At 41.7% G+C, this 17213-nt stretch overlaps 1 protein-coding gene across 4 annotated transcripts in view; it reads left to right on the forward strand.

Moving 5' to 3' along the window:
• Positions 1-1893: 1893 nt before the first annotated feature.
• Positions 1894-17213, forward strand: part of SERBP1 (SERPINE1 mRNA binding protein 1) — a 17222-nt gene continuing 1902 nt past the window's right edge. Inside the window, exons 1-6 of one of the 4 annotated variants that reach the window (XM_017877149.1) lie at positions 1894-2669; positions 6377-6527; positions 7365-7505; positions 7607-7696; positions 8255-8377; positions 12858-13035. In XM_017877149.1, coding sequence (XP_017732638.1) covers positions 2144-2669; positions 6377-6527; positions 7365-7505; positions 7607-7696; positions 8255-8377; positions 12858-13035 — 1209 coding nt within the window. In that variant the 5' untranslated portion in view covers positions 1894-2143. The remainder of the gene's footprint in view (positions 2670-6376; positions 6528-7364; positions 7506-7606; positions 7697-8254; positions 8378-12857; positions 13036-17213) is intronic. The other 3 variants (XM_017877151.1, XM_017877150.1, XM_017877152.1) reach the window with 3 other exon arrangements.

Consider the following 17213-nt stretch of genomic DNA (forward strand, 5'->3'; position numbering starts at 1 on the left):
AATGGACTTTAAAACTTTTCAGAAATATAAAAGATTCTCCCCTTTTCTTCAAATGCTTATTCATAACATTTTTATGTAATCTTAATAGGTAAATTCTCTGAGGAGCATAAATGAACCTCATAAATTCATAGCTGAAAATTTCTCTAAGGGTAGCTTATTTTCAAATATTCTTATTGTAATAATGCTTGGTGGTCACGAAGATCTGTCTGAGCAAACCAGAAATCTGTAATGGAGGAAAAAAATGACTAACAACAGGCCTGCCCCACCCCCCAGATTGTGGCAGGAGTAGTTAACTTACTTAAGCTCTTTGTTCTCATTTTCTTCATCTTAAAACAGAAGTAATAACATTTTTTGGGGGGGTATGGAGTAATAACTTTCTTATAGAGCTGATGTAAGGTTTAAAGGGGATCACATACGTAAAGTGCACCAAGCACATACTAAAACATCACATTTTGGCTATGAATATCGTTACTGTGGCCGTGGCCAGAAAGAGGTAAGAAGAGGAGCTTTCACAGATGTCTCAAAGATGCAGATAGTCTCAAAGATGCAACAGCCCGTGAAGAGAGAGGATCTGTCAAAATGTGGAGATCTTCTACATTGCACTTGAGCTATTTCGAAAAGGTGGGAAGAGTATGGTCAAAAGCTCCTTGTCTTGGTAGGTGCCACAGAGCCAGAGCCTGTGGAAGGGAGGATGAGATAGGGGGTGTGTTTGAGGTTGGGGTGGGTAGGACTGAGGCAGCAGAGAAGTGGCTCTGAAGAGTAGGGGAGGATCGAGAAACAAGAAAACAAGGAGGTTTGCTGCCACATGTATGTAATATGACTTGTGTCTTCTATTTTCCCTGCTAAGGAATTGATTTAAAATCTGCTTGGAAATTGATGATTACATTCCTCCATGTTACATACCCTGACACACAACCATGTTTAAATCATATCGGAAACTTAAAAATTGGACAGCTTTCTATCAGGGCAGAGTCTGAATTAAAGAGCTGATGTCCGGTCTCCTAGTGGAGGTAGAAGACTGGGCTAATACCTGTCACTAGCACTTACAGAGGTGTGAATTTGGTAAATCATTTCATCCTCTGAAGTGGTTTCAGCATTAGTGAAAAGAGGCAACTATTTGCCTAACACAATGTTGAGTTCAAGGTTATTCATAGCTCCTGCCAAATAAGAGATGCATTTGCTATTTTGTGTTAATGGAAAAGGATTTAAAAATTATATTTAAACACGGTGCTACCAAATGCGCTTAAATATGCATTCAAACTGTTTTAATGAACTTTAATATTCTCAACTAGTATCAATGCTTTGTCATTATTAAGTATCGACTTCAATATTTCCCACCCCTCACCAGAACTCCTAACACACACGCACTCGAAATGCTCTAAAATGGTATTTATTGGGCGCATGTGACTAACACCACAGCCACCTAAGCCCTGACTTGCCGGACACGAACGGACAATTAATTGGAACGATTGTAACAGCGTTTCTATAAACAGTGCTTCCTGGCGGCTTGCCCCGCGTCTAGCGCTGCACCGTCAGGAGTTAACCACTCCTACGACACCGGCCGCCACACGGTGAGAAGCCCGGGAAAGACGCGCCACGCTCCCATGTGATAGTTTCACTTGTCTTTTTGGTTAGTTCTGCTACCCTAGTTCATGTCCCCGCTAGAGGAAACGTATTCCACCTCACATTAGACAGAAGAGCCTCGATTCACGGTGGAGCCTGACGGAAGGGCACTCCAGCAACTAAGCAGCTCGGACTTGGCACAGGCAGGGTCCACCCTACTCGTGGCCGGCGCGGCGCCTCAGTAACACCCCCTCCCCCGGAAGTTTGTGCGTCTCAGATGTAAGGTCTGGGAGTCACCTTGACCCTTCCCGGAGCGATGGGGAAAGTTAGCCTGAGCTCGAGGGAGCATGAGTGAAACCAAAGAGCACTTTCGCGAGTCAGCTACGCCGTCACGTTTTTCTGGTTTCAGGGTAGCTGAAGACCTAGAGAGTTTAAGGGTGACCAGAGCAGGTGGCAGGACTCCGCCCACCACCACGCTCCCCCTCCTTCAGCTCGCACGCTTCACTCCCTTCTTGGGGTCCCACCTCTCGGGCGCGCGCGAAGAGTTGTCGCGCGGTGCATCCTGGGAATTGTAGTCCCAATGCTGGGAGTCGCCTCAGGAGAAACGACTCTGGCCTACATACCCCACAGTGCCTTGCGGCGCTGGCCGCTCCCGGATGTGTGCCTGGCGCCGGAAGAGAAGACGGCCCTCCTCTCTCGGCCCGGCCATCTTGTGGGAAGAGCTGAAGCAGGCGCTCTTGGCTCGGCGCGGCCCGCTGCAATCCGTGGAGGAACGCGCCTCCGAGCCACCATCATGCCTGGGCACTTACAGGAAGGCTTCGGCTGCGTGGTCACCAACCGATTCGACCAGTTATTTGACGACGAATCAGACCCCTTCGAGGTGCTGAAGGCAGCGGAGAACAAGAAAAAAGAAGCCGGCGGGGGCGGCGTTGGGGGCCCCGGGGCCAAGAGCGCAGCTCAGGCCGCGGCCCAGACCAACTCTAACGCGGCAGGCAAACAGCTGCGCAAGGAGTCCCAGAAAGACCGCAAGAACCCGCTGCCTCCCAGCGTTGGCGTGGTTGACAAGAAAGAGGAGACGCAGCCGCCCGTGGCGCTCAAGAAAGAAGGTAAAGCAGGGGCAGAATGTGGGGGAGACTGGGATGGAGGGAAGGAGCGAGAGGGCTGCCGGCTGCCACTTGTTTCTGGAGCTCCGAGGGTCCGCGGGAGACTTTGCCGCCTATTTCCTCACGTTTCTTCGCGCGACAAAAGCCAGGTCCTGCGAAGGTGCCAGAAGCGTGGTAGCCCCAAGTTCAAGCCACCGCCGGCGAGGCTCTCGGAGCCACCCCCTTCCCGCCTTAGGTTGTGAGCAGAGGAGCGTGGTCGGAGATGAGCTGTTTCTCGAGCGCGCTAGAAGTCCTGGGAGGCTGTTGCCTTCCCGCCGGATTCCTTGGTGCGCGAGCGCATGGACTGAGGTGCGGGGAAGCCGGCCACTCACCGAAGCTTTCCGTAGTTAAACGGAGGGGCTTGGGGTCCATCGCTGCTTACTGCGCAGAACTGCTCCTTTGAGGTGCTGTTGTTTCAGGCTCCTGTCCTGCCATCTTGTCCCACGACGGCGCGGAGTATCCCCTCCGAAAAGCAGGGGGTCGCTCCAGGCTATCGGACTTGCGGAGTAAGCTGCAGGTTGGGGTGCCGCGTGTGCTTTATTGTTTCTCCTCCACCTCTCAACTGTTAGGACTTTCTCAGAACTTGCTGGGGTGAGTTGAGCTGTTGGGAAATGGAGGAGTTTGGCCACACTCGACTAAGCAGAAGCGGGAATTATGAATGAAGACTGGTGATCGCAGGACGTCCCGAGGAACGTCCTCGAGTCACGATCCTCTCTCTAGACTCCCCAAACTGAGTCACGTGGTAGGGTCTGGGCCTCGTGGGTAAAGTGAGTGCAGAGGTTGTCACAGCATTAGTCGCAGCAGAGCTCTTTAGAGTCTGCAGCTTTTTTTTCCCCCACATGTGCGTGAAGCATGGTCAGAGTTTCACTGGCGGTTAATAGTTGCTTCCAGGGCACTGTGAGTTCACAGGATTGTCTTGATTTTTGCATTCTCATTACCAGTTTGTTACGGATGAAAAAGAGCAAGTAGTTCGAAGATAAGAACGTGCATGATCAATAGCAAGCAGGTGTCGGACCTAAGGTCTGAATCTTTAAAGCTGTATTTATATGTTGAAAGTTGAAATTACCCCTTCCTGCTACGTGCTTCTCTGAAAGGAGTTCTCATTAGCTTTAGTTGACTTCTGTGACATTCAACAAATTTTAAAAATCAAAACAATTTCCTCGTGGTAGGTTTTGTTTTAGGAGGTTTTTTGTTTTTTGTTGTTTTTTTTTTTTTTTTTTTTTTGAGGACTTTTGTGAGGCTTAGAATGAAGAACCTCGGTCCTAGGTGGTGAATGAAAGAAAATAATTAATTCTTGTGGTAAAATTATAGGTTGAGGAGAAACCCAGTTGGAGTATTAGAAAGCATGTACATCACTTAGGCCAAGTATGTCTTCAGCCAGTTAAGCTTTATGGCAATCTAACACAACTAAATAAATCATTTAATTCGTGTGTTAAGTAACGCTGACTTGTGTAATTATTTAAACTATGCTTATGCTTAAGAAAGTACACAAAAAAGTTGAGTCTGACGAATAATGTGTACCAGGTAGATGTGTTCACTCATTTTGAATGTTCAAAACACGAAGCATGTTTAAATGCCTGAGTTATGTTGATCATGAAGACCATCTAAGAAATAAGCTCTTACCTGAAAAGTATTTTAAGTTATAGATGTGGGGAATGATTACATAAAGTTAGAACTAAGACTTAAGTTCACCATTCAGTAAGTCTTTCCATGGGAAAACTATTCCATATTAGCAATCAACATTTTCCTTAGGCCAGTATTTCAGAGCACTCTTACTAAGTTGCATAAAATACAAGCATGTGCATGTAAATACAGGAAAACTGTTGAATGGACAATACCCGTTTTGAGATTCTACTGTCCTATTGACTGGGAATAAATCTGTAAACAAAATCCCTCCAGATAGTAGGAAGGTTAACCTGATTGTGTTCTGTGGTTTTGACAACACATGGTGACATAATGCTTGACATACTTTAGACAGATATTTAATGTTTATGTTTTATGAATTAATTTTGTAGCTTCTCTTGCCCGTTTGAAGAACTTGAGAATTGACAGCAGAATGTCATTGAGAGTGTAGACCAGGGATTTTCTAAAACAGAATGGATGCCTTGAAACTAGTGCAGTTAGTGAGCTTGCAGGTTATACATAAGTATATCAAAAGAAGCTTGCATTTTTAAATGTCAGTCTTTTTCATTAGGTGAGTTTAATAAGTTTCTAAGATTCTGTAAGCTTAATATTGATGTTGGGTGGGGACGCCAACTATTGTTCACTTGGGTGTGTGTGGCTTGGATATTATTGCAAGGACTGGCTCCATAACTCCACCCCCGTACACTTTATTACTGATGACATTTATTTAAATACCTTGGTGTAAGGTCTAACATTTGTAGTCTATCTTGTATTTGTAGGGAATGAACTTCAAAATTCTATTGAAGAGATTAATAGTTACTGTTTGGCTCCAGTTACAGGCAGTTGAACAATTGGGTGTGTCCTGATGGTGTTCTACTTTCTTAGAACCAAAGTGAAGCAGCTTAAAATCTTGTAAAACCAATTCCTCAGCTGCTGCATGACTTTGTCAGAAATTGGGAATTAGAGCATACCAACAATCTTAAAGTCATTAATTTAATCATCCATCTATTGATCCTTAAGGGCACCAATAATTTAAATTGGTTGCGTTTGTGGGGTTTCAAACATTACAGGAAAACCAGTAAAGGGGGAAATTAGTAAATGCTTCGGCTATCACTTAGTGTCACAAGTTTCTTATTTCTTATATATTGCTTAAAAGGGGTCTTATGTGTGTCTATTTGGTTTTTAAATTTTATTTGATAATAAAGATAGTTGTTAGGGCAAATTTTTTAGAGGACTGTCTCCATGCATAATAAGTAACTGTTTCCTAACTTGGAAGAACTTAGAGATGTAGGAGTGTGTACAAACATATATACACTTACATGTTATAAATTTTTAAACTATTTAATAGGGGAAGGTGGCCCTTTTTGTGTGCCTGCAGTTAAGAAGACTAAAAGATGACACTTTCTGGTTAAATGGCTGTTTTAAACTGAGGTGATGTTCTTTAATAATCCTAAATGCCATATTTTCCTTTCAGATTTGTAATTCCATAGAATTATGAGTCTTAATTGCTTTTTTTTTTTCAGATTAGATGGGATAACATATTGTGGCCCTCACTTTTGTGAGGGGCCATATCTAGTGAGTGTGTTGATTTGCTTGGTTATGAATGGCTGCTGGTATTTTCTTTGGCATTTTAAAAGCCAAAATGTATCACTTGCTTAACATTTTTTAAATTTAAAACTTTTTATTAAGAGACTGATACCTTGGAAAGCGACGGGAATAATGGTTGCTCAAATGATTTCCAAGTAAGTTATAGAAAATGCTTATGAGGGGAAGAATAACTTGGCAAACTAAATAGAAGTTTAAAACAAGTTTATTGTCTTTATTTTATTTATGTATTTGGTCCGTGGTATGGATTGGAAGGTTTATTGTCTTTAAATGGCAGTTTCCCTAAGGTACTTTGTTACATTACACATTAGAGTTGCCCAGTGTTTGCTTTTTTCCAACAGGAAATGGTAGTGGATTGGAAGAGAAGCAGCTTTTGACAGTCCAGGCCTAAACTTTTTGTATTGCAAAAATAGTTTGCTTATGCAGATTATCTATCCTTTTAGGAATAAGACGAGTTGGAAGAAGACCTGATCAACAACTTCAGGGTGAAGGGAAAATAATTGATAGAAGACCAGAAAGGCGACCACCTCGTGAACGAAGATTCGAAAAGCCAGTTGAAGAAAAGGGTGAAGGAGGCGAATTTTCAGTTGATCGGTAAGTTGTTTTTTTTGTTTTTGAGCCAGGATCTTGGTGTAACACCTAGGCTTGGAGTGCAGTGATGCAAGCGTAGCTCACTACAGCCTCTGCTTCCTGGGCTCAAGCAGTCCTCTCATCTCAGTCCTCCTGAGTAGCTGGGACTGCAAGATCACACCACTACACTCAGCTAATTTTTTTGTAGAGCTGAGGTCTCACTATATATATATTGCATGGGTGGGTCTTGAGCTCCTCTGCTTAAGCTATCCTCCTGCAATATTGGGATTACAGGCGTGAACCAAAAAAGTCTTCATATTTTGTTACTTTATAGAGTCACCGCTTAATGTTAAGCTGTAAATTGGGAATAATTGCCAGGTAGCAGTCTGGCTAATTGTTTCTATTAGTTTTTGACAGAAACATCTGTATGTGTGCATTGTTATGCTTTAGACCTTTGGGTGACGGTTCAAACTTAGGCCTCTTGTAATGGAAGCACTTTATTGAATTGATAACCAGTTTCTTTTTCTTGCTGTCTCCAGATACAGAGTTAGAAGGAAAATACTGTTATTTATTAAATGTGTTTAATTTTTAAGTGTATTGGTAAATAGTGATGGACTGGATTATATATGCAATGAATAGCAGTGGAAAAGTATATGCATTGGTAGTAATGTTTTAGAGTACTAAAATAGCTTTCTTGTTCTGGTTTCCTTTATGTTTAGAAATAGACTATTTTGAATTTTCTGAAGCATGTGTATTTATTGGTTTTTGAGCTGGTAAACATGTTCTGTATTTTTGGTTTTTTGGATGGATTTCCCTCATTCTGGAAACCATGGAAGTATAATTTATTTGTTTATATTATAGACCGATTATTGACCGACCTATTCGAGGTCGTGGTGGTCTTGGAAGAGGTCGAGGGGGCCGTGGACGTGGAATGGGCCGAGGAGATGGATTTGATTCTCGTGGCAAACGTGAATTTGATAGGCATAGTGGAAGTGATAGATCGTAAGTCTTACTGGTTTTTAGTTTATTTTAATATTTTAATCTAATAAACAAACTTTGAATTTCTAGAACTAAAGAGTATTATGTTAACTCAGTTTTGTTAGTTCTTTTTCACATTACAGTGGCCTGAAGCACGAGGACAAACGTGGAGGTAGCGGATCTCACAACTGGGGAACTGTCAAAGACGAATTAACGTTGGTATTCTGATTTTTTTAAAAATTCTGTACCTAACTAGAGGTTAATCCATACCTCTGTCAAAGTTTACTTGTCTCTGAGATAAAAATGAATGCTCTCCTCTGAGAGCTACTATAAGATAATGTCCTATGGGATGAATTTGGGTTGTAGTGTATTGAATGACTGGTTTTTCTATACTTCAATATATTTGTTACTCATTTTTTTCCCCATATGTATTTGTAGCTTTTCCTGAAACCCCACAATAAGGTTATTTGGGTATTCTGATTATCTCAGTGTCCTTAATAGTTCCTATTCTAGCTTTTGACTTTGTTGTCATTACAAAATTTGTTAAGCTATTAAAGCTTTGTTTTATAATTAACTGCCTTGTTCTGTTACTTTTTAAGTATGAAGTATATGAACTAAATAGTTTATATTATTTCATTTTCAAGGTCTTCTGGGGAGTGTATTTAATAGGAAGGGAGTTAGAGAAAGTGAGGGCTTGTGGTATTTTTGTATGAAGAACTCTTCAGCTACATGTAAATGGACCTAGATGCCTTTCTTTTTCTTTCTTTCCTTAGAGAGTCCCCCAAATACATTCAGAAACAAATATCTTATAATTACAGTGACTTGGATCAATCAAATGTGACTGAGGAAACACCTGAAGGTGAAGAACATCATCCAGTGGCAGACACTGAAAATAAGTAAGTGGTTTTGTGTGTAATAGTAATGACCCGGAATTGAAAGCACTGGATTTTGACCAATGAGATAACCCATAGATTTAATGCTGTTGCTTGATGGCTTTTTGTTTTGACAAGGGAGACGTATTGTACCCTTATTCCTCAAAGAGTATTTAAAAGAATGCTTTTTCTTCTTTTGATAAGAGACTGGGTCTCACTATATTGCCTAGGCAGGTCTGGAATTCCTGGGCTCAAGCATTCCTCCTGCCTTGGCCTTCCAAAGTGCTGGGATTACAGGCATGAGCCACTGCACCCAGCCCTTAAAAGAGTGCTTTATGTGTATATATTTGACTCTAATGCTTTGAAAAATAGACTATTTTAATGTGGTTATTTCTGTTTGATTAGTCATTTGATTGTCATACAACCGTACAAATTTTACTTTGAGATAGTTAAAAGTAGAAAATGTGGCCATTTTAAGATTAGTTCTGTCTTGAAGTTACTTCCAATGTAAAATTTGGAACAGAGCATTACTGGCCTGTTTTTAAATGTGTGAAGAGAGCAAAGATCAGAGTATGTTATTCACGAACATTTTTTCCTTTTTTTGAGACAAAGTCTCATTCTGTTGCCCAGGCTGGAATGTAGTGGAGTGATCTTGGCTCACTGCACCCTCCGCCTCCTGGGCTCAAACAATCCTTCCACCTCAGCCACCTGGGTAGCTGGGACTACAGGTGCCTGCCACCAGGCCTAGCTAATTTTTGTGTTTTTAGTAGAGCAGAGTTTCACCATTTTGCCCAGGCTGGTCTTCAACTCCTGAGCTCAGGCAAGCCACCCACCTTGGCCTGCCAAAGTGCTGGGATTACAGGCGTGAGCCACCTTGCCCAGCCCTTCACTAACTTTTCTTTTTTTTTTCTTTAATGCCTGGCTAATATTTTATATTTTTTAGTAGAGAGGGGTTTCACTGTCTTGGCCAACTGGACAGGCTGGTCTTGAACTCCTGACCTAAGGTGATCTGCCCTCCTCGGCCTCCCAAAGTGCTGGGATTACAGGAGTGAGCCACCACATCTGGCCCTTCACTAGCTTTTAAAATTACATGGTTCTTTGTTTTTTTTTTTTGCTTTTTCGAGACAGTCTCGCTCTGTCACCCAGGCTGAGGTGCAGTGGCGTTTTCTCGGCTCACTGCAACCTCCGCCTCCTGGGTTCAAGCGATTCTTCTGCCTCAGTCTTCCGAGTAACTGGGATTACAGGCGTGCATCACCACACCTGGCTAATGTTTTGTATTTCTAGTAGAGACGATTTCACCATGTTGGCCAGGCTGGTCTCAAATTCCTGACCAAAGTGCTGGGATTATGGGTGTGCGCCACGGCGCCTGTCCTAAAATTATGTTTATTTTGTCAGTTATTTGTTATAGTATTGTGGTTTAAAGTCTTGGATTACAGGTTATTTAGGACAGTGATTCCTAACCAGAAGCATATTCAAGTTAGTTTGGGGGTGGAAGGGGCAGATGCTTTCTAAACTCGCCCTTTTTTTTTTTTTTTTTTTTTGAGACGGAGTTTCACTCATTGCCCAGGCTGGAGTGCAATGGCGCAATCTCGGCTCACTGCAACCTCTGCCTCCTGGGTTCAAGTGATTCTCCTGCCTCAGCTCCTGAGTAGCTGGGACTACAGGTGCCTGCCACCATGCTTGGCTAATTTTGTATTTTTAGTAGAGATGGGATTTCTCCATATTGGTCAGGCTGACCTCCAACTCCCAACTTCAGGTGATCTGCACACCTCAGCCTCCCAAAGTGCTGGGATTACAGACGTGAGTCACTGCACCTGTCCTTAAATTTTTGCTTTTCTTCAGGAAGAACTGCTCTTATGGTGAAACACTGTTAATGATGGGAGTATCATATTCCATGGATTTGTTGGGATAAGGAAAAATGATATACTATTGGAGGGAGTAGATAAAAGTACCTAGTATTGGGTGATGTTTTGAACTTGGTAGTAAAAATTTATGCAAAACTATAATGGAATCATACTTTTGCCTGATAAACAACGAAATTGTGATTGGTGCCTTAACAAATGAACCCTATGCAACGTTAAGTTTCTCATAGTGGTCAACATAACTTTTTTGTTTGTTTATTTCTTTGAGACACAGTCTCCTGTCTCCCATGCTAGAGTGCAGTGGCGCAATTTTGGCCATTCTGAGGTTCAGGCGATTCCCCTGCCTCAGTTTCCCGAGTACCTGGGACAATAGGTATGCTCCAGCATGCTTGGCTAATTTTTGTATTTTCTTTTTCTTTTTTTTTTTTTTTTTGAGACGGAGTCTTGCTCTGCCACCCAGGCTGGAGTGCAGTGGCCGGCTCTCAGCTCACTGCAAGCTCCGCCTCCCGGGTTCACGCCATTCTCCTGTCTCAGTCTCCCAAGTAGCTGGGACTACAGGCGCCCGCCTCGTCGCCCGGCTAGTTTTTTGTATTTTTTAGTAGAGACGGGATTTCACCGTATTAGCCAGGATGCTCTCGATCTCCTGACCTCATGATCCGCCCGTCTCGGCCTCCCAAAGTGCTGGGATTACAGGCTTGAGCCACCGCGCCCGGCCAATTTTTGTATTTTCAGTAGAGACACGGTTACACCATGTTGGCCAGGCTGGTCTTGAACTCCTGGCCTCAAGTGATCCTCCCGCCTTGGCCTCCCAAAATGCTGGGATTACAGGTGTGAGCCACTGCATCCAACCACAACTGTTTAATAGAGCCCATGTTGAATCACTCAGAGTGATCTGCAAATATTGTAACTGTTTACCAAAAGGTACTAATGTGTTGATAGGGTATCGGTAGCAAATCCTTAGCTCAGTACCCAGGAATGAAATTGAAGGTGTTTGGTTTAAAGAAAGTAATTATCCATCACATTAGAACTGTCTCTAATCTTACTCCAGAGTAGGGAAGAATCTGGGCATAGCATATGGAAGTATAAATTTAAGAAACACAACATTGGTTGACTTTGATTAACTAGCTTATATATAGCTTCCAGAGCTTCTGTTTGGTTTTTATTTAATCCTTACAGTAATTCCTGAAAGGTGGGTGTCATGCCTCCATGATACGATAAAAGGTATGCTAAGTTATATTCCTGGCTGTGTCATAACATGGGTAACCAGGACTTTTTTTATATTCTTGGATTTCTCATCTGTAAAATGACTGGGTGGACTCAGTACCCAATTCAGTGTGAACTTGCTCTAGAAAGTTGTTTTTTGTTTTTTGCAGCATAGATATAACTGGAGGAAGTTTTAAGATAGGATTTGTCAAACAGTAAAGGGCAGCATCCAGGGAGATATTTGAGCTGTAAAGCTAACTGAGTCATCTGCTATCTTTGGAAAGAAGGGCTCCCCAAATAGCAAATGACTTGTTTGATGACAATTGCAAATTGAGATTATACTAAAATAATGGAACCCCAGGCCAGTGCTTTGTTTCTGTAAAAAGAGGAAAGGATCATATTCAATAGTTATGACTGGAGAATTATATTTGGAAATAAATGGTTTAGTATTAAATAATGAAACCAGTGTGTGTTTGTGGATAGTTCTATTAGCAGTGAATCCTTGGCCTCCTTTTCATATACAGGTTGGTTTGAAAATTGGAGTATAAGGATTTTAGGATTTGTAGAAACATGGCTATTGTTTTTATTTGCTGTGTTAGTTGCCGAAGTAAAGCATAGAGGAACAGTTTTTTTATATTCCAAAATTTGAACCCTGGTTGCTGACAGACATCCTTCTGTCAAGAGAATTACCTTCTTGTGTGTTATTAAGAATTATGTATTTTGGGAATTATGGAAATTAAAAATGTGGTTTAGAAGAAGATAGGCTGAGGATTTTACCTAAGAGGGTAGTTTTTAAACAAGGTACTGTTTGGTTTTTTATTTTTTGAGACGGAGTCTTGCTCATAGCCCAGAATGGAGTGCAGTGGCGTGATATTGGCTCGCTGCGAGCTCCGCCTCCCGGGTTCACGCCATTCTCCTGCCTCAGCCTCTGGAGTAGCTGGGACTATAGGGGCCCGCCACCACGCCTGGCTAATTTTTTGTATTTTTGGTAGAGACGGGGTTTCACTGTGTTAGCCAGGATGGTCTCGATCTCCTGATCTTGTGATCTGCCCGCCTCGGCCTCCCAAAGTGCTGGGATTATAGGCATGAGCCACCGTGCCTGGCCGTTAACTGTTTTTAAGAAATGTATATTTTAGTATTAGTAAGGCCTGTTCTAGGTTGTATTACTGATAAATGATCATTTAAGAGTTCATGAGGATGAATTCTATATCCCTTATTTGTCTATAGTCAGCAAACACTGAATTCCTGGTCTCTACCAAGTTGCTTAGTTACACAGGAAACTAGGATACCCTGTGTATCCTAGTTTTATCATCCTTGGATAATCTTTCTCTAAAAGATTACAAGGTTAACTTTCTTAATTAAAATCATAAATTTGAAATACTTTTATGTAAATTATATCAGCTCTCCACCAGGTATAAAACTTGAAAACCTTTTCACAGGGAGAATGAAGTTGAAGAGGTAAAAGAGGAGGGTCCAAAAGAGATGACTTTGGATGAGTGGAAGGCTATTCAAAATAAGGACCGGGCAAAAGTAGAATTTAATATCCGAAAACCAAATGAAGGTGCTGATGGGCAGTGGAAGAAGGGATTTGTTCTTCATAAATCAAAGAGTGAAGAGGTAAAATTAAGTTTTGTCGTGTTTGAAAATGTTCAGATGTGACTTGTATTTATAATTTTTGTTTTAAAATTTCACATGGGTGATTTGTCTATAAAAAAAGCTTTACATAGGATCATTTGGGGCAGATAATTTGCTTTATAAGGAAAATAAACTATTATCACATATTCTAAGAAAGTCCTTCGATCAATTCATAATTATGTTTTATGTGGTAGAGATGCTTTTTCCTAAAAAGCTGTTAGTGGTGTATCATGTAATTATTAGTGTTCAGAAATATGATAGTTCTTTTTAAAGTTGTGGTTGTATTTTTGAAATCTTGCCAAACTGGGGATCATTAAAGGACTTTGGTATTACGGTGTTAGGTTGAAATCTTGACGTTTTCATATGGTTTAACCTAAAATGTAAGTGACTTCATTTGGAATTCAACTTTTGAAACTGGCTGCCTATACCATATGTAATGGCCAGGACACTCAGTAAGTGGTAATATGCATCTTGTCTAAGGAATGATGGCTTTAAAAACCAAAGAATATGTGAGTTTTACTTAAGAAACATGGAAACTAGTGAAAATACAGTTGACTTGTTGAACAACATGAGGGTGCTAGGGGCACTGACCCTGCAGATCAGTGCACATGTAACCTTTGACTGCCAAAACTTAACTACTAATAACCTGTTGACTGAAAGTCTTATTGATAACCAGTTAACACATTTTGCATGTTGCATATTATATACTGTAATTTTACAGTAAAGTAAGTTAAAATGTTGAGAAAATATATTTACTGTTCATTAAGTGGAACTGGATCATCATAAAGGTCTTTATTTTGGATAGGAAGAAGAGGGGTTGGGCTTGCTTATCTCAAGGCTGACAGAGGCAGAATGTTCAAACCCAAGTTGTTCAAGGGTCAGCTGTATTGGAGAAAGTCACATTGATGGCTTTTGAATTTGGTAGCTTCCGTTTAAGCTTTGGGGTGTGTTCTTAGAGGAATGTTTCAGTGCCGCTCCCTGTTAGGGCTTGTATGAGTTTTTAAAGCCAAACTATATTATTTCTTCTCCTAAATTTTTTTTCTCTATCAGCTTCCTTTAACCTTTTGACATTTGTGTTTGATTTATTCATATCATAAATTGGGCTGTGCCAGAAATCCAGACTGCAAGTTTTATCATCCTAAGGTAAAGTTAAATTAAAATATTGTGAGGGCAAACCCATTTAATAAGGTATTAGTTGTTTTTATTTTTTTTGAGACACAGTCTGACTCTTTCGCCCAGGCTGGAATGCAGTGGTACCATCTCTGCTCACCACAACCTTCCGCCTCACGAATTCAAACAATTCTTGTGTCTCAACCTCCCCAGTAGCTGGGATTATGGGCATTCGCCACCACGCTCGGGTAATGTTTGTATTTTTAGTAGAGATGAAGTTTCACCATGCTGGCCAGGCTGATTTCGAACTCCTGGCCTCAAGTGATCCAGCTGCCTCAGCCTCCCAAAGTGCTGGGATTACAGGCGAGTGCCACCATGCCCAGCCGATACGCTTAATTTTTTAAACTGCAAAATGGCTATAAGACAAACTGGGAAACATTGTAAAATAAAATGGAGGTTAAAAGATTTAAAGTTTTTTTTAGGTTTAGAGATGATTTTTAACATTTACTCCATATGAATAGTAAATGAGGATATTATCTTTTTTTAAGTCCTGTAGAGAAAAAACTGCATTAGAACACTTGGTTTTTGCCAGGCACGGTGGCTCACACCTCTAATCCCAGCACTTTAGGAGACTGAGATGGGTGGATCACCTGAGGTCAGGATTTCAAGACCAGTCTGACCAACATGGAGAAACCCCATCTCTACTAAAGATACAAAATTAGCCGGGTGTGGTGGCGCGTATCTGTAATCCCAGCTACTCAGGAGGCTGAGGCAGGAGAATCACTTGAACACAGGAGGTGGAGGTTGCAGTGAGCTGAGATCACACCACTGCACTCCAGCCTGGGCAACAGAGCAAGACTCTTTCTCAAAAAAAATTTTTTTAAAAGCTGTTTAACTTGTACATATCTTCATTCTCATGACAAATGTGAGGTAGTTAAGAGGAAGGAAGAAACTGTTCACAAATAGAGAACTGTGTTACCATGTTATTGACAGAGCTCAGTTTCTGTTTTCTACTGCTCATTCTCTGAGCGCTCTAGAAAGAAGGAGGCTGGGCACAGTGGCTTACACCTGTAATCCCAGCACTTTGGGAGGCTGAGGCGAGCAGATTGTTGAGTTGAAAGTTTGAGACCAGCCTGGGCAGCATGGCAACACCCTGTTTCTACAAAAACTATAAAAATTATCTGGATGTGGTTGCATGCACCTGTGGTCTCAGCTACCTAGGAGGCTGAGGCAGGAGAGGATCACTTGAGCCCAGGAGGCAGAGGTTGCAGTGAGCCAAGATCGCATCACTGCATTCCAGTCTAGTTGACAGAGCAAGACTGTCTCGAAAGAAAAGAAAAGATTTCCCCCAAACCCCTGCCCCAAATTTATCCCAGTACAATTTCTTAGTATCTGCAGGGGATTTGTTCCAGGACCCAGAGATACTAAAATTTTCAGATGCTCAAGTCCGTTATATAAAATGGCATGGTATCTGCGTATAGCCTAAACACATTTTCCCAAATACTTTATTTTGTATTGTTTCTATGTTTTAGTTTTTTTTTTTTTTTTTTTTTTTTAAACGGGGTCTCGCTCTGTCACCCAGGCTGGAGTGCAGTGGCCAGATCTCGGCTCACTGCAAGCTCCGCCTCCCAGGTTTATGCCATTCTCCTGCCTCAGCCTCCTGAGTAGCTGGGACTACAGGCGCCCACCACCTCGCCCGGCTAATTTTTTTTTTTTTATTTTTTAGTAGAGATGGGGTTTCACCGTGTTAGCCAGGATGGTCTCGATCTCCTGACCTCGTGATCCACCCGTCTCGGCCACCCAAAGTGCTGGGATTACAGGCTTGAGCCACCGTGCCCGGCCCTATGTTTTAGTTTTTAAAAAATAGAGAACAATTTACAGTTTTGCTTGTCATCCTTGTGGGGATCATGCTAATAATCTTTGTATCATTCCACTTTTAGTATATATGCTGCCAAAGTGAGCACTCCCTCATATACTTTATTTTGAGACAAGGTCTTAGTCTGTCGTATAGGCTGGAATGCAGTAGCATGGTCACAGCTTATTGCAGCCTCAACCTCCATGTGCTCAATCGATCCTTCTAGCTCAGCCTCCTGAGTAGCTGGAACTACATGCCTGTGCCAGCTCCTGGACTCAAGCAGCCCTCCTGCCTATGCCTTCCAGAGTGTGGGATTACGAGTGTCAGCCACCACCCTTGGCCTTACTTTTTATTGTTAGGTGGTTGGTTGGTTTCATTTTTTTCTGAATATTTTTGATAGGTGGTTTGCAGTTAATTGAAAGCATTGGTTTGAAAGAGCAAACATTTAAAATCACACAATTAGTATATATAATTCATCTTAATTTGCTGGTGTTTTGTGAATTTGTTTTATGTTTCTAGACTCCTTTAAAATTCGTATTAGAGCCTTCTATTGCCTTACAGTGTGTTGGTGTGGTACAGAGGATTGACGTTTAATACTAGTATGAGTTGATGTAAGGGATGAAAACGGGTGAAAACACAAAAATTTATTTGTATTTTAAAGGCTAGTTATTAACAGTTGTAATATTTTAAGTTGAATCTAATGGAATTGTAATAGTACAAGTTCTAATGAAAGAAGAAAATGTTTTTTATCCCTTTAGAAAAGAGGATTTCTTACACGTATTTAGGAAAAGAAAGCTGTACTTTAAAGTCCCATAGGGACAGTTTTCAACTAGAAGATTAAAACCCATCCCAAGCATGGAAGAAGACATCAGGCATGGAGCAGTGTAGAATTGTCTGGCTTTTTGCTTTTTTCTCCCAGACTGGGTCATGTATCTTAGACACAAATAGAAAGGATCTGGATTTCACAAACATGACTTCATTTTTAAGAAGTTTCTAGCTGGGCATGGTGGCTCATGCCTGTAGTCCCAGCACTTTGGAAGGCCAACACCAGCGGATCGCTTGAGCCCAGGAGTTTGAGACCAGCCTGAGCAACACTGCAAAAACCTGTCTATAAAAAAATACAAAAAAATTAGCCAGACAGCCGGGCGCGGTGGCTTACGCCTGTAATCCCAGCACTTTGGGAGGCCGAGGCGGG

The sequence above is a fragment of the Rhinopithecus bieti genome, unplaced genomic scaffold, assembly GCF_001698545.2.
Source record: "Rhinopithecus bieti isolate Rb0 unplaced genomic scaffold, ASM169854v2 scaffold_6380, whole genome shotgun sequence".
NCBI classification, from domain to species: domain Eukaryota; kingdom Metazoa; phylum Chordata; class Mammalia; order Primates; family Cercopithecidae; genus Rhinopithecus; species Rhinopithecus bieti.